The sequence below is a fragment of the Mercenaria mercenaria genome, chromosome 1, assembly GCF_021730395.1.
Source record: "Mercenaria mercenaria strain notata chromosome 1, MADL_Memer_1, whole genome shotgun sequence".
Classification (NCBI taxonomy): Eukaryota; Metazoa; Mollusca; class Bivalvia; order Venerida; family Veneridae; genus Mercenaria; species Mercenaria mercenaria.
In genome coordinates, this window is record NC_069361.1 from 77115684 (window position 1) to 77133163 (window position 17480).

The 17480-nt window shown below is 36.6% G+C and overlaps 1 protein-coding gene across 2 annotated transcripts in view; it reads right to left on the bottom strand.

Annotated features, from left to right (window-relative positions):
• Positions 1-7733: 7733 nt before the first annotated feature.
• The window catches only part of LOC123533304 (protein lap4-like), a 55027-nt gene continuing 45280 nt past the window's right edge, over positions 7734-17480 (bottom strand). Inside the window, exons 8-12 of one of the 2 annotated variants that reach the window (XM_053551516.1) lie at positions 15947-16001; positions 13844-14004; positions 11409-11533; positions 8767-8925; positions 7734-8168 (exon numbers count right to left, since the gene is read on the bottom strand). In XM_053551516.1, the coding sequence (XP_053407491.1) occupies positions 8011-8168; positions 8767-8925; positions 11409-11533; positions 13844-14004; positions 15947-16001 (658 nt within the window). In that variant the 3' untranslated portion in view covers positions 7734-8010. The remainder of the gene's footprint in view (positions 8169-8766; positions 8926-11408; positions 11534-13843; positions 14005-15946; positions 16002-17480) is intronic. The other variant, XM_045314949.2, reaches the window with a different exon arrangement.

Sequence of the window (17480 nt, forward strand, 5' to 3'; positions counted from 1 at the left end):
AACTATGGACCACCTTCAGCCAGACTGGTACAAATTGAGGAAACTTTTGACTGATATTCAAATGTCCAAATACACACTTCACATTATACTATGTTTGTAAAGCACTCAATTCTGGTTTCAAAAAAGTGCATATTGAATGAATGGCTTTCCAATCCTAAATAAATTTTCACATATTTTAAGCCCACTAGCGAAAAATATAAAAACCTAAAAACAAGTTTTTAACTCGACTATACAAAGTATGGAGAGCTGTCCTACTCGACCCAGCGTCGGCATCCTTCCAGGTCCGCACCTTGGTTAAAGTTTTGATGCACTTTCTCTTTATCTCTGTAATTACTTGATGGATTTGTTCCAAAACTTAAAATAGTTATTCCACATCATCTCCCACATCAGTTGACACAAGGTCCATGACTCTGGTACCAATATTTAATAAATCCCCTCTCCCCCCACTTTACTTAGAATTTCAGGTTAAAGTTTTGATACACTTTCACCCAACATGTATCTCATACTAAATGGATTTGATTCAAACTTAAAATAGGGTTCAGCATCATCACTTACATCGTATGACACAAGGGCCATAACTCTTGCACCAGTATTTCATGAATTATTCCCCCTTTTTACTTAGAATTTCAGGTTAAGTTTTGATGCACTTCATTCTATTTCAGTTATTACCAAATGGATTTGATTCAAACTTTAAACAGTTGTTCCATTTTATCACCCACATCATATGACACAAGTTACATAACTCTGGCATCAATTTTTCATGAATTATGTCCCCCTTTTACATAGAATTTAAGATTAATTTTGATGCATTTTCACTACATCTCAGTTATTACTAAATGGATTTGATTCAAACTTGGAAGTAGTTATTCCACATCATTACCCACATCATATGACACAAGGTGCACCACCAATATTTTATGAATTATGCCTCTTTTTTGCTTATAATTATTTAATATTTTGATACACATTATCTCTCCTATTACTGAAAACTTTTGACACACACACAAGCTATTGTCCAATATATTCATCCACATTGGTGTCATTAAACACTCCAGATGTGCCCAGTTTCACTAACCAGCATTAAAAAAAAGTCGAGCACACTGTCTCCTGTGACAGCTCGTGTCTAATGAACCACTTAATGGATCTTCATCCAACTTTGTAGCATCATAAGGTCCTTTCCGAGTTTGTTCAAATGGGGGCGTTGGCACTTTTAGGGGCTGCTTGATCTAAAAATAGAAATACCTTGAAGAACTTTTTCTGTCTTAGCCCCTTTTTAGAGCCAGAAGAGCGAAAAATAGAACTTCTTTTAAATGACCTTCAGGTTCTCTGCCAGAACTGTTCAAATAGGGGTGCTTGACCCCTGTTTGGTGCCACAACAACTAAAAATTGAAGTGCTTTTAAAGGGTGTCTTATCATTAATTGCTTAATGGACATTTATCAACCTTGTTCTACAGCATCAATGTAAGGTCTTCTCCTTTTGTTTACATGGGGGATGCTTGGACACTTTCAGGGGCTACTGGAGCTAAAAATAAAAATATCTTCAAACAACTCGTGAACCGCTTGTTGGGACTTCATTAAACTTTGTCTGGAGCATCATTGTAAGGTCCTCTGCCAATTTTGTTCAAATAGGGATGCCTGAGCTGAAAAAAGAAATACCTTATAAACAACTTCTTCTTATGAACTCTTTGATAGATCTTCATTAAACTTTGTCTATAGCACGATCGTAAATTGTAAGGTCTACTCCCATATTAGTTCAAATGGTGGCACCGCAAGAGGTAAAAATACAAACTGCTTCTTCTCAAGAACTGCTTGATGGAACTTCACTTTACTTGATCTGTAGCATCATTTTAAGTTCCTCTTCCAAATTTATTCAGATTGGGGCATTTGACCCCACTTCAATGGCCAATAGAGCTAAATATAGAAAAACCTTTAAACAACTTCTTCACATGAATGCTCCGATTGTCTATTTTTTCCATCCAATTTAAAAGACCTTAGAGGCATATAGTGTTTGTCACCCGTCACACTAATTTAAGTAATTAACTTCTGCCACTGGAACTTTCGACATCTAAAGCATATTTTGTTTCTCTTCCAAAGTTGCACACTCTATAGCCTGTTTAAGCTCCAAAAGATGAGCCATCATCGTCTTATTAAGTTTTTGACTTTAGCTCAGCAAACATGTCGTAAGGACCAGTCACATAGCACTAAGAATGGGAAGGTGATTTATACATGTGCAAGAAGTCTTGTAATAACATCCTCTGTGACAATGTGATCGTAAGAGATACAACATTTTAAGTCATTTAACCATTTTGCCGTTATTACACTGCAGTTTGTGTGAAGAAAGTCAATGTTACTGAGAACTAACCTGGTTCCAAGGTTATATAACAGAATTTAACGACCAGTCTCAGAACTCCAGTTTCTGACTGGCTGATCTTGAACTCTTATTGAGAAGTTAAGCAATGTCTATTTTGCAGTCTGTGCCTTTATTTCCAAGCTATACTGTAGAAGTATGTGGTATTCTCATGTCCAAAGTTCAAATTTCAGACATTAAACATCGATGAATACTGCTGCAGTACATCAACTTGCACCTAGTATGTGGAAAAAAAAATTAAATATACAATGTATATGATGTAAAAATAACAACGAAAGTATTGTGTTGTAAAGCATTTATTATTTTCCCAAAAAGCAAGAAGTAAAAGATATGTCAATTTCCTTTGTGCCAAAACTAAATGTGTGTGCACAAACATATGACAATACATAAATAAATTAAAATGAGCCGTGCCATGAGAAAACCAACATAGTGGCTTTGCGACCAGCATGGATCCAGACCAGCCTGCGCATCCGCACAGTCTGGTCAGGATCCATGCTGTTCGCTAACAGTTTCTTTAATTTCAATAGGCCTTGAAAGCGAACAGCATGGATCCTGACCAGACTGCGCGGATGCGCAGGCTGGTCTGGATCCATGCTGGTCGCTAAGCCACTATGTTGGTTTTTCTCATGGCACGGCTCAAATGACTGATGTAATAAGACAATTTTATTATACATAGCGACATTTATGACTAGATGATGACAAAACATAAGTATGAGCACATATATCCCAGATACATTGATATGAAAGCATCGTAGTGGTCCCCTTAACCAACAGCAAAACATATATAATAATTGTAACATTGTTTTTTCCAGTACCTTAAGAACAGTTGTTTTTATAATAAGGCTATTTTTCCAGACTGGTGTAAGAGTCAGTTTTCCCAGTTGTAACAATTGCTTTTCCAGTACCAGTGTAACAGTCTGTTATCTAGTACCAGTGTAACACTAGGTTTTTCCAGTGCCAGTGTAACAGTCTGTTATCCAGTACCAGTGTAACACTAGTTTTTTCCAGTGCCAGTGTAACAGTCTGTTATCCAGTACCAGTGTAACACTAGGTTTTTCCAGTGCCAGTGTAACAGTCTGTTATCCAGTACCAGTGTAACACTAGGTTTTTCCAGTGCCAGTGTAACAGTCTGTTATCCAGTACCAGTGTAACACTAGTTTTTTCCGGTGCCAGTGTAACAGTCTGTTATCCAGTACCAGTGTAACACTAGTTTTTTCCAGTGCCAGTGTAACAGTCTGTTATCCAGTACCAGTGTAACACTTGGTTTTTCCAGTACCAGTGTAACAGTCTGTTATCCAGTACACTACAGTTGTTTTTTTCCAGTGCTAGTGTAACAGTCTATATTTCCAGTAACAGTGAGACAATCTGTTTTTCCAGTAGCAGGATATCAACTGGGTTTTTTTCAGGTACCAATGTAACTGTTGTTTTTTCCAATACCAGTGTAACAGTTCATTTTTTTTCAGTACCAGTTGCAACTGTTTTTCCAGAAACAGTCCACTTTTCAAGTACTTGCATTATAATAACTGTTCTACCCATTGGAAAAATATTTGGTTCTTTCTAGATGAAACTTACTTGTCACTACTGTCCCCCTGCCCTAGGGGAAAACTAACTTGTAAAAAAACTGGACTGTTACACCAATCACTCAGGTGCTTCAAGATACATTTATATTTTTAGAACACACAATAATGAAACTATATTTAAATAAACTTGCATCAGTAAGAACCAATATACCGGTAGATAAAATTTTGCTTTAAAAATTCTGAATCTTTAAGGCAATATACAAGAAAATAAATGTAACAACAATTTGAAATGTAAGAATGTCATTCATAAAATGAAAATTTAGTACATACAGTAATTAAGTACATTTAAAGCTTGATAAAAATTTCTGGCCATTTACATGTAGGTCCGTAGGTCATAAATAAATAATACAATGTGAAACAAAACAAATTAAAAACAACTTTTTAAAAGCAGTAGATAGTGAAAATTATCTCAAAATCATAAGAATGTACTTGAAGGAAAACCCTTTTTATAAAATGCGCAACAAGTGTAAGTTAAATGAGAAATTAATGCCTCTTAGTACATGTCAAATGCATATCGATATTAATTCTTCAGACATGTTCCAAATGTACTTGTTAAACTAAAATCTGAAGTTTTAAACATGTATATTTACATGTTGCCAGCAACACAATCTTTAGCAGATATTATCATTATTTGATAGGGATTTCCTGAATGTAAGCCAGAAGGTACAAGAATTGTAATTGTAAACCTTTCTATTTCCGGTAAGTTTCAATTTAATAAATTTGCTTTGTTCTCTTAAATCACAACTAGATGTGTGTCCATAGGACACAGGTGCCCCCCACTCCTGTCACTGTACATGGTTTTAGGCCTCCAGGTTAGCCCCTTTTTATGCGTATTTTCGACTCAGTCAAGGGCCATAACTCCTGTCTGACTGAGAGATCCAGTTTAAAATGCTTGGTGCACCGCTTCCCATGCTGAATAACTATCCTGTGAGGTTTTATTACTCTGGGTCAAATACTGTTTGAAATACGAGTGACACAAATTGGGATGGACTTACAGATCAATGGACAAGGGCAACTCTAAGTGCCCCCCAAAAATGAACTGAAATATATTACCTAGACCCAGCAAAAATGATGCATGAGAAAAACGTCATATAGTCAATCTTATTTTAAATTCTACACTAAGTGCATTTATGTAAACCTGATTAATAAAATGAACAAGTTTTACAGAACCCACATACTAACATTCTATTACATTTTCTGCAGATAACAAATACATAAATAAATTACTACCCATATATTTAAAATAGTCATCATTTTTTTATCAGTAAATAAACAAGAGCTGTCACAGAAGACAGTAGGCTCGACTATTTCTATGCAAGATAGTGAAATTGGGCACATCTGAGGAAGCTGAAGCTGTCACTGGAGTGTTTAATGACTCAAATTGGACAACAGCTTAAGTCTCAAAACAAATCTGTATAAAAGGAACATAATTCATGGAAAACTTCTGCAAAAATAATGTACCATGTGTCGTATCATGCGGCTATTTCAGAACAACTATTATTTTAAGTTTGAATCAAATCTACTTAGATATACTGGAGATACAGCAAAAGGGCATCGCAACTTGAACTGTAAATTCTATTAGTAAAAAGAGGGCATAACTCGGAACAGACTGGTGCCAGCATTATCAAACTTGTGTTATATGATGTGGAACAATCATTTTAAGTTTGATTAAATCCATTTATTAACAACAGAGATATAAGAAGCATAAAAATTAAACTGAAATTCTAAGTAAAAAGGGGATATAACTCATAAACTATTTGCACTAGAGTTCCTGACCTTGTGTCATATGATGAGTATGATGATCTGGAAAAACTAATTTAAGTTTTAATCAAATTCATTAAGTAAAGCCAAAGACAGAGTGAAAGTGCACCACAATTAACCTGAAATTCTAAGTAACAAGAGAACCATGATGGTCTTGAACCGCTCACCTGTTCCCACATGACCCAGTTTTGAGTATGACGTCATTTTTTTCTATTATTTGACAAAGTGACCTAGTTTTTGAGCTCATGTGACCCAGTTTTGAACTTGACCTAGATATCATCAAGATAAAAATTATGACCAATTTTCATGAAGATCCATTGAAAAATATGGCCTCTAGAGAGGTCAAAAGATTTTTCAAATTTTAGACCTAATGACCTAGTTTTTGACCGCAGTTGACCCAGTTTCAAACTTGACCTAGAAATCATCAAGATGAACATTCAGACCAACTTTCATACAGATCCCATGAAAAGTATGGCCTCTAGAGAAGTCACAAGGTTTTTTTATTTTTTTGATCTACTGACCTAGTTTTTGACGGCACGTGACCCAGTTTCAAACTTGACCTAGATATCATCAAGGTGAACATTCTGACCAATTTTCATGAAGATCCATTCAAGGGTATGGCCTCTAGAGAGGTCACAAGGTTTTTCTATTTTCAGACCTACTGAACTAGTTTTTGATCGCAGCTGACCCAGTTTCAAACCTGACCTATATATCATCAAGATAAACATTCAGACCAACTTTCATACAGATCCCATTAAAAATATGACCTCTAGAGAGGTCACAAGGTTTTTTCATTATTTGACCTACTGACCTACTTTTTGAAGATATGTGACCCATTTTTGAACTTGACCTAGATATTATCAGGATGAACATTCTGACCAATTTTTATGAAGATCCATTCACAAATATGGCCTCTAGAGAGGTCACAAGGTTTTTCTATTTTTAGACCTACTGACCTAGTTTTTGACCGCATGTGACCCAGTTTCAAACTTGACCTAGATATCATCAAGATGAACATTCTGACCAACTTTCATAAAGATCCCATGAAAAATATGGCCTTTAGAGAGGTCACAAGGTTTTTCTATTATTTGACTTACTGACCTAGTTTTTGATGGCACCTGACCCAGTTTCGAACTTGACCTAGATATCATCAAGATGAACACTCTGACCAATTTTCATGAAGATCTTGTGAAATATATGGCCTCCAGAGAGGTCACAAGGTTTTTCTATTTTTAGACCTACTGACCTAGTTTTTGACCGCACGTGACCCAGTTTCGAACTTGACCTAGATATCATCAAGGTGAACATTCTGACCAACTTTCATAAAGATCCCATGAAAAATGTGACCTCTAGAGTGGTCACAAGCAAAAGTTTACACATGGACGCACGCCGCGCGATCACAAAAGCTCACCTTGTCACTTTGTGACAGGTGAGCTAAAAAAGGGACATAATTCATGAAATATTGATGCAAGAGTTATAGCCTTTGTATCATATGATGTGGGTGATGATGTGTTACAACTATTTCAAGTTTGCATTAAAACCATTTGGTAATAAGAGTGCATCAAAACGATAAACCTGAAATTTCAAGCAAAAAAGGGGGATAATTAAACTATTTTGCAAGAGTCATTGTCCTTGTGTCATATGATGCGGATGATGATGTGGTACAACTGTTTAAAGTTTGAATCAAATCTGTTTGGTAATAACAGAGATAGAGGGAAAGTGCATAAAAACTATAACCTGAAATTTTAAGTAAACAGGGGGATAACTCCAAGGTGGGGACACGGAAAGACGCTGACGCCGGGTCAAGTAGGATAGCTCTCCATACTTCGTATAGTCGAGCTAAAAATCAATAAGGTGTAAGTCTTGTTTTCATTCTCACTGTTAACGTGGTATTCCATAATATAATGTCATTAAAGCATTGATCACAGACAAGAGACTGGTTTATTATTCAAACTCGTAGGGTCTTTAACCCTTAGCCTGCTGCAGGCGAATTTAACAGCCTTTGCAAACAGCTTGGAACCAGATCAGACGCGTCTGATCAGGTTCCAAGCTGTTTGCTACTCTGACAATATTTCTTCCAATTTTGGAGCAAATTGAATGAACTTTACAATTTTAGCAGACGACATTTCCAGCAGACGACAATTTATCTAGCATGCTAAAGGTTAAGGGTAACAAAATCTGCTTGTTAAGCCAGACCCAGTCACTTCCACTTTAAAAGACTTGTTTCAATGCTGCAGAATTCACATACCAGTACAAAACCAATGATCACAGGCTATATTTAACACTCATTAGACTGGTGTATTATCCACACCCTTGAGGTCTATGTGGAGAACACATCTGCTTATAAAGAGGGACCCAGTCTCCTCCAAATAAAAAATTGACTGGTATAACTTCACTGCAGTAAAATTCACAGACTGGATCACCACAGGCTGAACAACATCCTGACTTCTGCAACATTTCTGTGAATGAAAAGTAAGATGTAAGTACTAACTGTACATGTACAGTAAAACAACGATCACCCAAAGTCTCGCTCTAGTTAAAATGGTTTCGAGCTTTCAAAACATAGAAATGCAAGGAAAATGGCTGTGGACCACATAAAATGCTTCGGTCAGACTTCGTACTCCAACCATTGAATCAGATGCTCAAGCACGATTTACTGTACTGGGGTATTTAATTCTATTAAAACAACAGGGAAATTTCTCACACAAAAAAAGAAGTGATTTTAATAATACTGAAACTTCATGGCTTTTCAACTGGCTGTTTCTGTTATGACATGAAACGTGTATAGATACAAGTATATGTATATTTGAGCTGTGCCATGAGAAAACCAATATAATGGCTTTGTAACCAGCATGGAGCCAGACCAGCCTGCACATCCGTGCAGTTTGGTCAGGATCCATGCTGTTCGCTTTCAAAGCCTATTGCAATTAGAGAAACCATTAGTGAACAGCATGGATCCTGACCAGGCTGCACGGATGTGCAAGCTGGTCTGGATCCATGCTAGTCGCAAACACACTATGTTGGTTTTCCCATGGCGCAGCTCAAAAAAAAATTTACCTTGAAGCACAACTGGTAATGTTTTTGTAGAAGGAATGTTTTTCTTGATGATCTCCCTTGCGGTGAACTCTTTGAGACTAGGAAACAAGTTTGGTCCTGGCAATGGACTGTACTTGAACTTTGGAAATTCTTTATGTGTAAGTAATGGATTCTCATTTACTGAAAATTTAGACAAGAGTTTAATTTCTACAAACACAATAGATTTAATTAAATGGTAATTTAATTATTCAATTTAAAATTAATTCTTTAGTAGTTTCCGACTTATGACAAGTCCATTATAATTGAATTTTTGCTAGCGTAAAAATTTGTCCATTCTGATTTAGAAATACTTCTTTATTTCTAATTCTTTAGAAATACTTCTTTATTTCTAATTCTGACTCCCTGACTCTCAAGTGTGGTTGACAAAATCCTATAAAAACAGTGGTAATGAATTAGTGAATCAACATTTATCGGGCCTTCAACACCAGCAACCATTATTACATGTAACTGAATATGTGTATATAGGACAACAGTCACTGTATGCTCATATCTTTCTTATTTACAATGCAAAGGTAAGTAAAGTTTCACATTAATACCCGGAGGTTGAGATATATGTGACACAATCTTTTAGGCCCTTTATATTTACATTTTGACTAAATAGAGAGCCATGGCTGGTCTGGCTGAATGAAATCCGCAACCCCACCCCCTCCCCTCCCCCCGCCTCACACACACACAAAAACAAGAGGGCCATGATGGCCCTATATATCGCTCACCAGAGTTGATCTGGCCTACTGACCTGGTTTTTTACCCAACATGAGCCAGTTTCAAATTTGTCCTAGAGATCATCAAGACAAACTTTCTGACCAAGTTTTATAAAGATTGAATCTCCACTGTAGCCTTAAGAGTGTTCACAAACTTTTCCTTTAATTTGACCATGTGACCTTGTTTTTGACCCTAAATGACCCAGATTAAAACTTGACCTAGAGATCACCAAGACAAACATTCTGACTAAGTTTCATAAAGACTGAGTCACAAATGTGGCCTATAGAGAGTTCACAAGCTTTTCCTTTGAATTGGCCAACTGACCTACTTTTTGACCCCTAGTGACCCAGTTTCGAACTTGATCTAAAGATCATTAAGGCAAACATTCTGACCAAGTTCCATGAAGATTGGGTCACAAATGTGGCATATACAGTGTTCACAAGCTTCTCCTTTGATCTGGCCTACTGACCTAGTTTTTGAACCAGCATGACCCAGTTTCGAACTTGACCTAAAGATCATCAAGACAAACATTCTGACCAAATTTCATAAAGACTGAGTCAAAACATTGGCCTCTAGAGTGTTCTCAAGCTTTTCCTTTGATCTGGCCTACTGACCTAGTTTTTGACCCAACATGACCCAGTTTCAAACTTGACCTAGAAATCATCAAGACTAACATTCTGACCAAGTTTCATAAAGATTGGATCACAAATGTGGCCTGTAGTGTTCACAAGCTTTTTCTTTTATTTGGCCTACTGACCTAGTTTTTGAATCAACATGACCCAGATTTGAACTCGGCCTAGAGATCATCAAGACAAACATTCTGACCAAATTTCATAAAGACTGGGTCACAACTGTGGCCTCTAAAGTCTTCACAAGCTTTTCCTTTGATTTGACCGTGTGATCTAGTTGTTGACTGCACATGACCAAGATCTGAACTTGACCTCTAGATAATCAAGACAAACATTCTGACTGATTCTAATGAGTTTCAAACTTGAATTGTGGTCTCTAGAGTGTTGACAAGATTTTCCTTTGATCTGGCTTACTGGCCTAATTTTTGACCCAACATGATTTAGTTTCAAACTTGACCTAAAGATCATCAAGACTAACATTCTGACCAAGTTTCATAAAGATTGGGTCACAAATGCGGCCTCTGGAGTATTCACAAGCTTTTCCTTTGATCTGGCCTACTGACCAATTTTTCGACCCCACATGACCCAGTTTTGAACAGAGATCATCAAGACTAACATTCTGACTAAGTTTCACTAAGATTGGGTCACAAATGTGGCCTCTTTAGTGTTCACAAGCTTTTCCTTTGATCTGGCCTACTGACCTAGTTTTTGACCCCACATGACCCAATTTCAAATTTGACCTAGAGATCATCAAGACAAACATTCTGACTAAGTTTCATCAAGATTGGGTCACAAATGTGGCCTCTAGAGTGTTCACAAGCTTTCCTTTGATCTGGCCTACTGACCTAGTTTTCGACCCAACATGACCCAGTTTCGAACTTGACCTAGAGATCTTCAAGACAAACATTCTGACCAAGTTTCATAAAGATTTGGCCAAAAATGTGGTCTCTAGAGTGTTCACAAGGCAAATGTTGACGCATGAAGCACGACGGACGCCAATGGACGCCGGACAATGACCGGTCACAATAGCTCACCTTGAGCACCTTGTGCTTTGGTGAGCTAAAAACAAGAGGTACAACTTTACACTCTAAACAACAATCTTATGATGTCTGATGACTAGTCAAATACCATTGAGATATGCACGACACACAAATTCAAATGCAAATCTGAGTCCCCCAACAGAATTTTAGGGGGCACAAAAAGAATGGTACTAAATCCAGTACAAGCAAGAATTCATCAGGGGCTCAAAGATTATAAATTAAAGTAGCTTACATGAAAGGCTAAGTTTATCATGTAGGAATGATAGTGTATAAGGCAGGTATTGCAGATTATTCTTGTCCAACTCTAGTTTATTCAGATGTCCCAGCTGGCCAAGTTTAGATGGTAGTCGGCTCAACCTGTAATGAGTACACATGTAGTCAGTGAATACTTTAATTAATAACCATGTTTTTAAAACTAGAGTAATATTTATGTGAATGTTTAAGATTCAGTCACATGTAACTCCACATTCCCTTAGTACCAGAATATTGTGTGTGTTCGGGGTTAACGGCTTTTCAACAATTTTTCAGTCATATAAATGAAGGAGCCTACTTGTAGCAGTGAGCACAATGCTCAACGTTTCAGTCATATAAATGAAGGAGCCTACTTGTAGCAGTGAGCACAATGCTCAACGTTTTAGTGCTGCCTCACTGGAATATCACGCCTTTGACATGTGACATGATACCCCACCCAGTCACATTAAACTGACACCGGGCTGACCATTTTAAGTGTATTGTATGACGCATAGATGGATTGAACTCGCAACCTCCTGCACTCGAAGCGGGGGCTCTACCACTAGGCTACTGAGGCGGTTATTGCCAGAATATTAGCATAAATAATACTGACATCAGAGACCCAGTCTTCAGTTGTCCAAAACAGTCTCAATGGCAGACTTGGTAACAGGACATTTATACAGTAAACCTCACTTATAAGGAACTCGGATATAAGGAACACTCGGTTATAAGGAACAATTTTCAATTCCCCGATTTAATTCCTTCTTTATTCAATGTAAAAATCCTCGGTTATAGGGAACTCGGTTATAAGGAACACTCGGTTATAAGGAACACTTTTTCTAGTCCCAAAGTACGAAATTCAATGGAAAACCCCTCGGTTATAGCGAACAGACATAAAGAATAAATATTATTGAAAACTGGAAATAAACAGGAGAATTGCTGATGACGTCAGAGTAATGTCGGCACTTTTACGCGCTTTTATGCACATGAATAAACACATATTATTTCATTTCTATGATCTTTAGTTTGTTTTATTTCACGGATATGATAAAAAGATAAATAAATAATATCATCATTAGTTTATATTTACTCGAGATTATGTTTGAGAGCTACATGTATAAGGTATTTCATGATAACAATACTAAACGAAAATAAATCGTGGACATGGTCATGTCATACTATCCTAAATAAATGTGTTAATTAAGCGTGATTAACAATGGCAAACAGTCCAGTTTACCAAATTTTCAATTGTAAAAATTATATCAGGTGCTAAAATGGACAATAGCAAAACTATAGGTATAATTTACACTTTAGTCCGTATGTATGGCGCCGTTGTCTAGTCGTAATAATTTAACATTTTTGTATTAATTATTTGAACATTTATTTTATATTAGTATTGATGCCTATTCATATAACATGCTGTCGAGCAAGGTAAGGGCTCCAACATATTTTATAATCATAATGTAGTGCTCTCCTAAAAAGAAGATAGAAATAGCCGACAATAATTTATAAACACAAATCACGTCATTCTTACCGACATACATTTTGGCTTAGTTTAGGGTTAAACGCCATTTTTCCAAACTATTTCAGTCCTATACTCACAGGCAGTTTGCCTTACAAACTCTCTAGGAAAGGACCGGTACTAGACTCACAACTTTCTCACATAAAGATTCATGGTCGACCCGGGGCCCTTTTCAAACGTCAGTCAAATAGTGTTTGCTATACAAATTGTGTTCGTTATACAAACCTCGGTTACAAGGAATTAGTTCGCTATACGGATATAAGGAACCTCGGTTATAAGGAACAATTTTTAGAGGTCCCAAGCTGTTCCTTATAAGAGAGGTTTACTGTAGGTCATACTCTAAAATTTTCAGCATTTCATGGACGATGCCCACTGATGCCTATCTAATTATAATTTTTGGAACATGATGGCACCTGATTAGAACTACGACCTTCCGTTGGCCTACAGAATAGCTTCTGAAAAAAATCCTCAGATAAAAGAATTCTACATAATTTGCAAAATTTTGAACCCTGACATTTGAAGTCACAACAGATCGTCCAATAAGGCCCAAATGTAGAAAAATATGACATATGCTTGATGTTATTTTAAGGCAGTATTGAAACTCACCAATCTTTATCTGTCTTATATAAACTAAATACAAAACAGTGCGTATCTTACTGTAGAAATATGGTTACAAAGGCGACATGTAAAGGGCTTTAAAGTAAACTGTTGCATGTTGTAATTTTTCACATTCAATTACTCGAATACAGTATAACCTCTGTTAATGAAGAGATAATACATTTAAGGCAGTTATTTTCTTTAACATTTGATACATAATCTCAGTAAACTAACCTCTCTGGACAATATACAACAGGCACATTTTACTGTATACAGAAATCAGAACTTTTAAATGTACAAAAGATTGATTTACTCACCTGTTATCATTCAGTCTGAGCACTTTAAGATTAGAACAGTTTCCTATGGCACTAGGTAGATATGTTATATTACATGACCTCGCATCCAGGGTATCTAGGCAGATCATTTTGCCTATCTCGTTAGGTATATTCTCAAGGTGGTTTGAACTTAAATTGAGCACCTGAAAGTATTAATTTCATATAGTTATAAGCGATCTTCAAAATCTTTTCATACAAAACGGTCAAACCTTATTCATCATATATCTGATACAGTAAAAACTGTTGGCTAGAGTCTGCAAGGGGATTAAGCAAAATACTTGTGTTATTAAGGGTTTCTAGCAATCCAAACAGAAAATACAACACTAAATATATTGCCCTAGTAGGCCCAGGTGCACAGGACACTGATGCTCGAGCAAGCTGTGTTTAGCTGTATTGCCTTATTGAAAAAATGATAACTCGTGCACTCAGTCATTTTCCAGCAGATACTGCTAAAAAAGGTACTTAATTAGTAATTAAGTAATTACTCAACCATATTTTAAATCAAATCTATTTAGTAAAAAAAAAGAGACAGATTGAAAATGCATCAAAACTTTAAGTTCTAACTGAAAAAGTGCATAATATATGAAATATGTGTTAGTTATGGACCTTAAGTCATACAATGTGGGTGATAATGTGGGACAATTTATGTTAAGTCTGAATCAAATTCATTTTGTTATAACAAAGTGAAAATGCATCAAAACTGAAACCAAGCTCTGAACATTTAAAGATCTTTTCTACATATGCTATAGACAATTACCAGTTTCTTTATAAACAAGTGGCCGAGTATTGTAGTGGCAATACAGAAATCCCCTACTGGTATCAAACTTTGTTAGTGTTCGTTCCTTGACATTGTTGGCAACAGTGTTAAGACTAACAGGTGACCGAGTATTGCAGCGGAATACAGAAATCCCCTACCGATGAAAAACTTTCAATAGTGACCTTGACCTTTAACCGACAAGCACAGATCATGTGTTGACACATTATCCCATCATGGGGAACAGTTCTGTGTAGCACTAAGATAATCCATCAATGCATATAAAAGTTATGAAGTGGGAACAATCTTTACTTGACCTTCAACAGTGACCCTGACGTTTGATACTAGTAATCTACATATTGCCCTCTATTCACGTACCAAGTTTTATGAACCTAGCTTAAATACTTTTTGAGTAAATGCAGGATCCAGATTTGTGGATAGACAGACAGATGGATGGACGCATTCCTAGTCCCCTCCGGTTTTCCACTGGTAGGGGACTAAATATGCTCCAAGGTATTAAGGAGCTAAATAACAAAAACTATTTTCACTTAAATTTCTATAGCGACCTTCAACTAAAAGCATAGATCATGTACATGATACATTGTCTCTTCATGTGGAATATCTGTGTGCAGTACTAAGATAATCCATCAATGCAAATAAAAGTATGGAGCAGAATCAACTTTTCATGACATTCAATAGAGACCTTGACCTCTGACCAACAACCATGGGTCATGTGCGCGACACAGAGTCTAATCAAGGAGAACATTTCTGTGTAGCAATATAAAAATCCTTCAATGCAATTAAAAGTTATGAGGCAGAAACAAATTTTTACTTGACCTTAAACATTAACCTTGACCTTTAACCTGTAAGCATATATCAATTGTGTTGACGCATTGTCTCATCATGGGAAACGTTTGTGTGTACCACTAAGATAACCCATCAATCCATACAGAAGATACGGAGTGAAAACATTTTTACTTGACCTTCAATAGTTACCTTGACCTCTGACCTACAAGCGTAAGTCATGTACGTGCATAATCTACATATTGTCCTCTATTCACATACCAAGTTTTATGAACCTAACTTGAATACTTTTTGAGTAATTGCAGGATCCAGATTTGCTAACAGACAGATGGACAGAGGGCATTCCTAAAAAAGTACCACATGTAACATGCTAAATTAATTTCTTTTTTACTATTAATTAACAAGTACTAAGTGGTAAAAGCACTTTCTAAATTTTTAAAAAGTTAACAAAAATCTGTTGGTGTTCCTATTTAAAACAATTTAACCAAGTCGCATATCACCGTAACAGATTTTCAATTTCATTTTACCTTTAACTGAAAGAGTGAAAACAATTCCTCACACAAGCTGACTATGCTGTTGTGACTGAAAAACAAAAACAGAATTGTATAATTTAACAAGAGCTGTCTGATGACAGTGCGCTCGACTATTCAAAGGCTTGTCAATAAAATGGATTCTATAATAGTACTGTTACAACTGTGTCACAGTAACTAAGGGTCAAAATGATAAAACCCGCTGTAATTTACAACTAATTACAACGGCAGAAATTTGGATTTAGAATTTACACATTAAGTACAAAAGGGGCATAGTTCTGTTAAAATACAAGTCCGAAATATGCGACCTTATACACTGACCCTTAACATAGCTTTATAGTCCTAGTACTAGTAAAAAGTGTTCAAGATATTTGACTTTTAAATATCAAAAACTTTAACCGAAATTTTTAAGTTAAAAAGGGGCATAACTCTGAAAATATTGCTGACAGAGAGATGCCCCTTGTCATACATGTGCACACTGTCACTATATGCAATTATTCCAAGTCTCAGTTGAATATTTTTGATAGTGTTCAAGCTATTTGACATCATAAACAAGAGGACCATGATGGTCCTGAATCGCTCACCTCTTCCCACATGATCCAGTTTTGAGTATGACGTTGTTTTTTCTATTATTTGACATAGTGACCTAGTTTTTGAGCTCATGTGACCCAATTTTGAACTTGACCTAGATATTATCAAGATAACAAGAGCTGTCTCCATAGGATGACACATGCCCCCGATGGCACTTTGAATGAATAGTTATGGCCGATGTTAGAGTTAGGACCTTTGACCTACGGAGCTGGGTCTTGCGCGCGACACGTCATCTTACTGTGTCACACATTCATGCATAGTTATTTTAAAATCCATGCATGAATGACAAAGATATGAGCTGGACATGCCCATCATTGCACTATCATGAAAAATGACCTTTAACGTCTAAGTGTGACCTTGACCTTTGAGCTACGGACCTGGGTCTTGCTTGTGACACGTCGTCTTACTGTGGTACACATTCATGCCAAGTTATTTGAAAATCCATCCATCGTTGACAAAGATATGGACCGGACACTCCCATCAATGCACTATCCTTTAATGTCTAAGTGTGACCTTGACCTTTGAGCTACGAACCTGGGTCTTGTGCACGACACATCGTCTTACTGTGGTACACATTCATGCCAAGTTATCTGAAAATCCATCCATCGATGACAAAGATATGGGCCAGACACGCCAATCAATGCACTATCCTTTAACGTCTAAGTGTTACCTTGACCTTTGAGCTACTGTGGTACACATTCATGCCAAGATATTTGAAAAACCATCCATCCATGACAAAGATATGAGCTGGACATGCCCATCATTGCACTATCATGAAAAATGACCTTTAACGTCTAAGTGTGACCTTGACCTTTGAGCTACGGACCTGGGTCTTGCTTGTGACACGTCGTCTTACTGTGGTACACATTCATGCCAAGTTATTTGAAAATCCATCCATCGTTGACAAAGATATGGACCGGACACTCCCATCAATGCACTA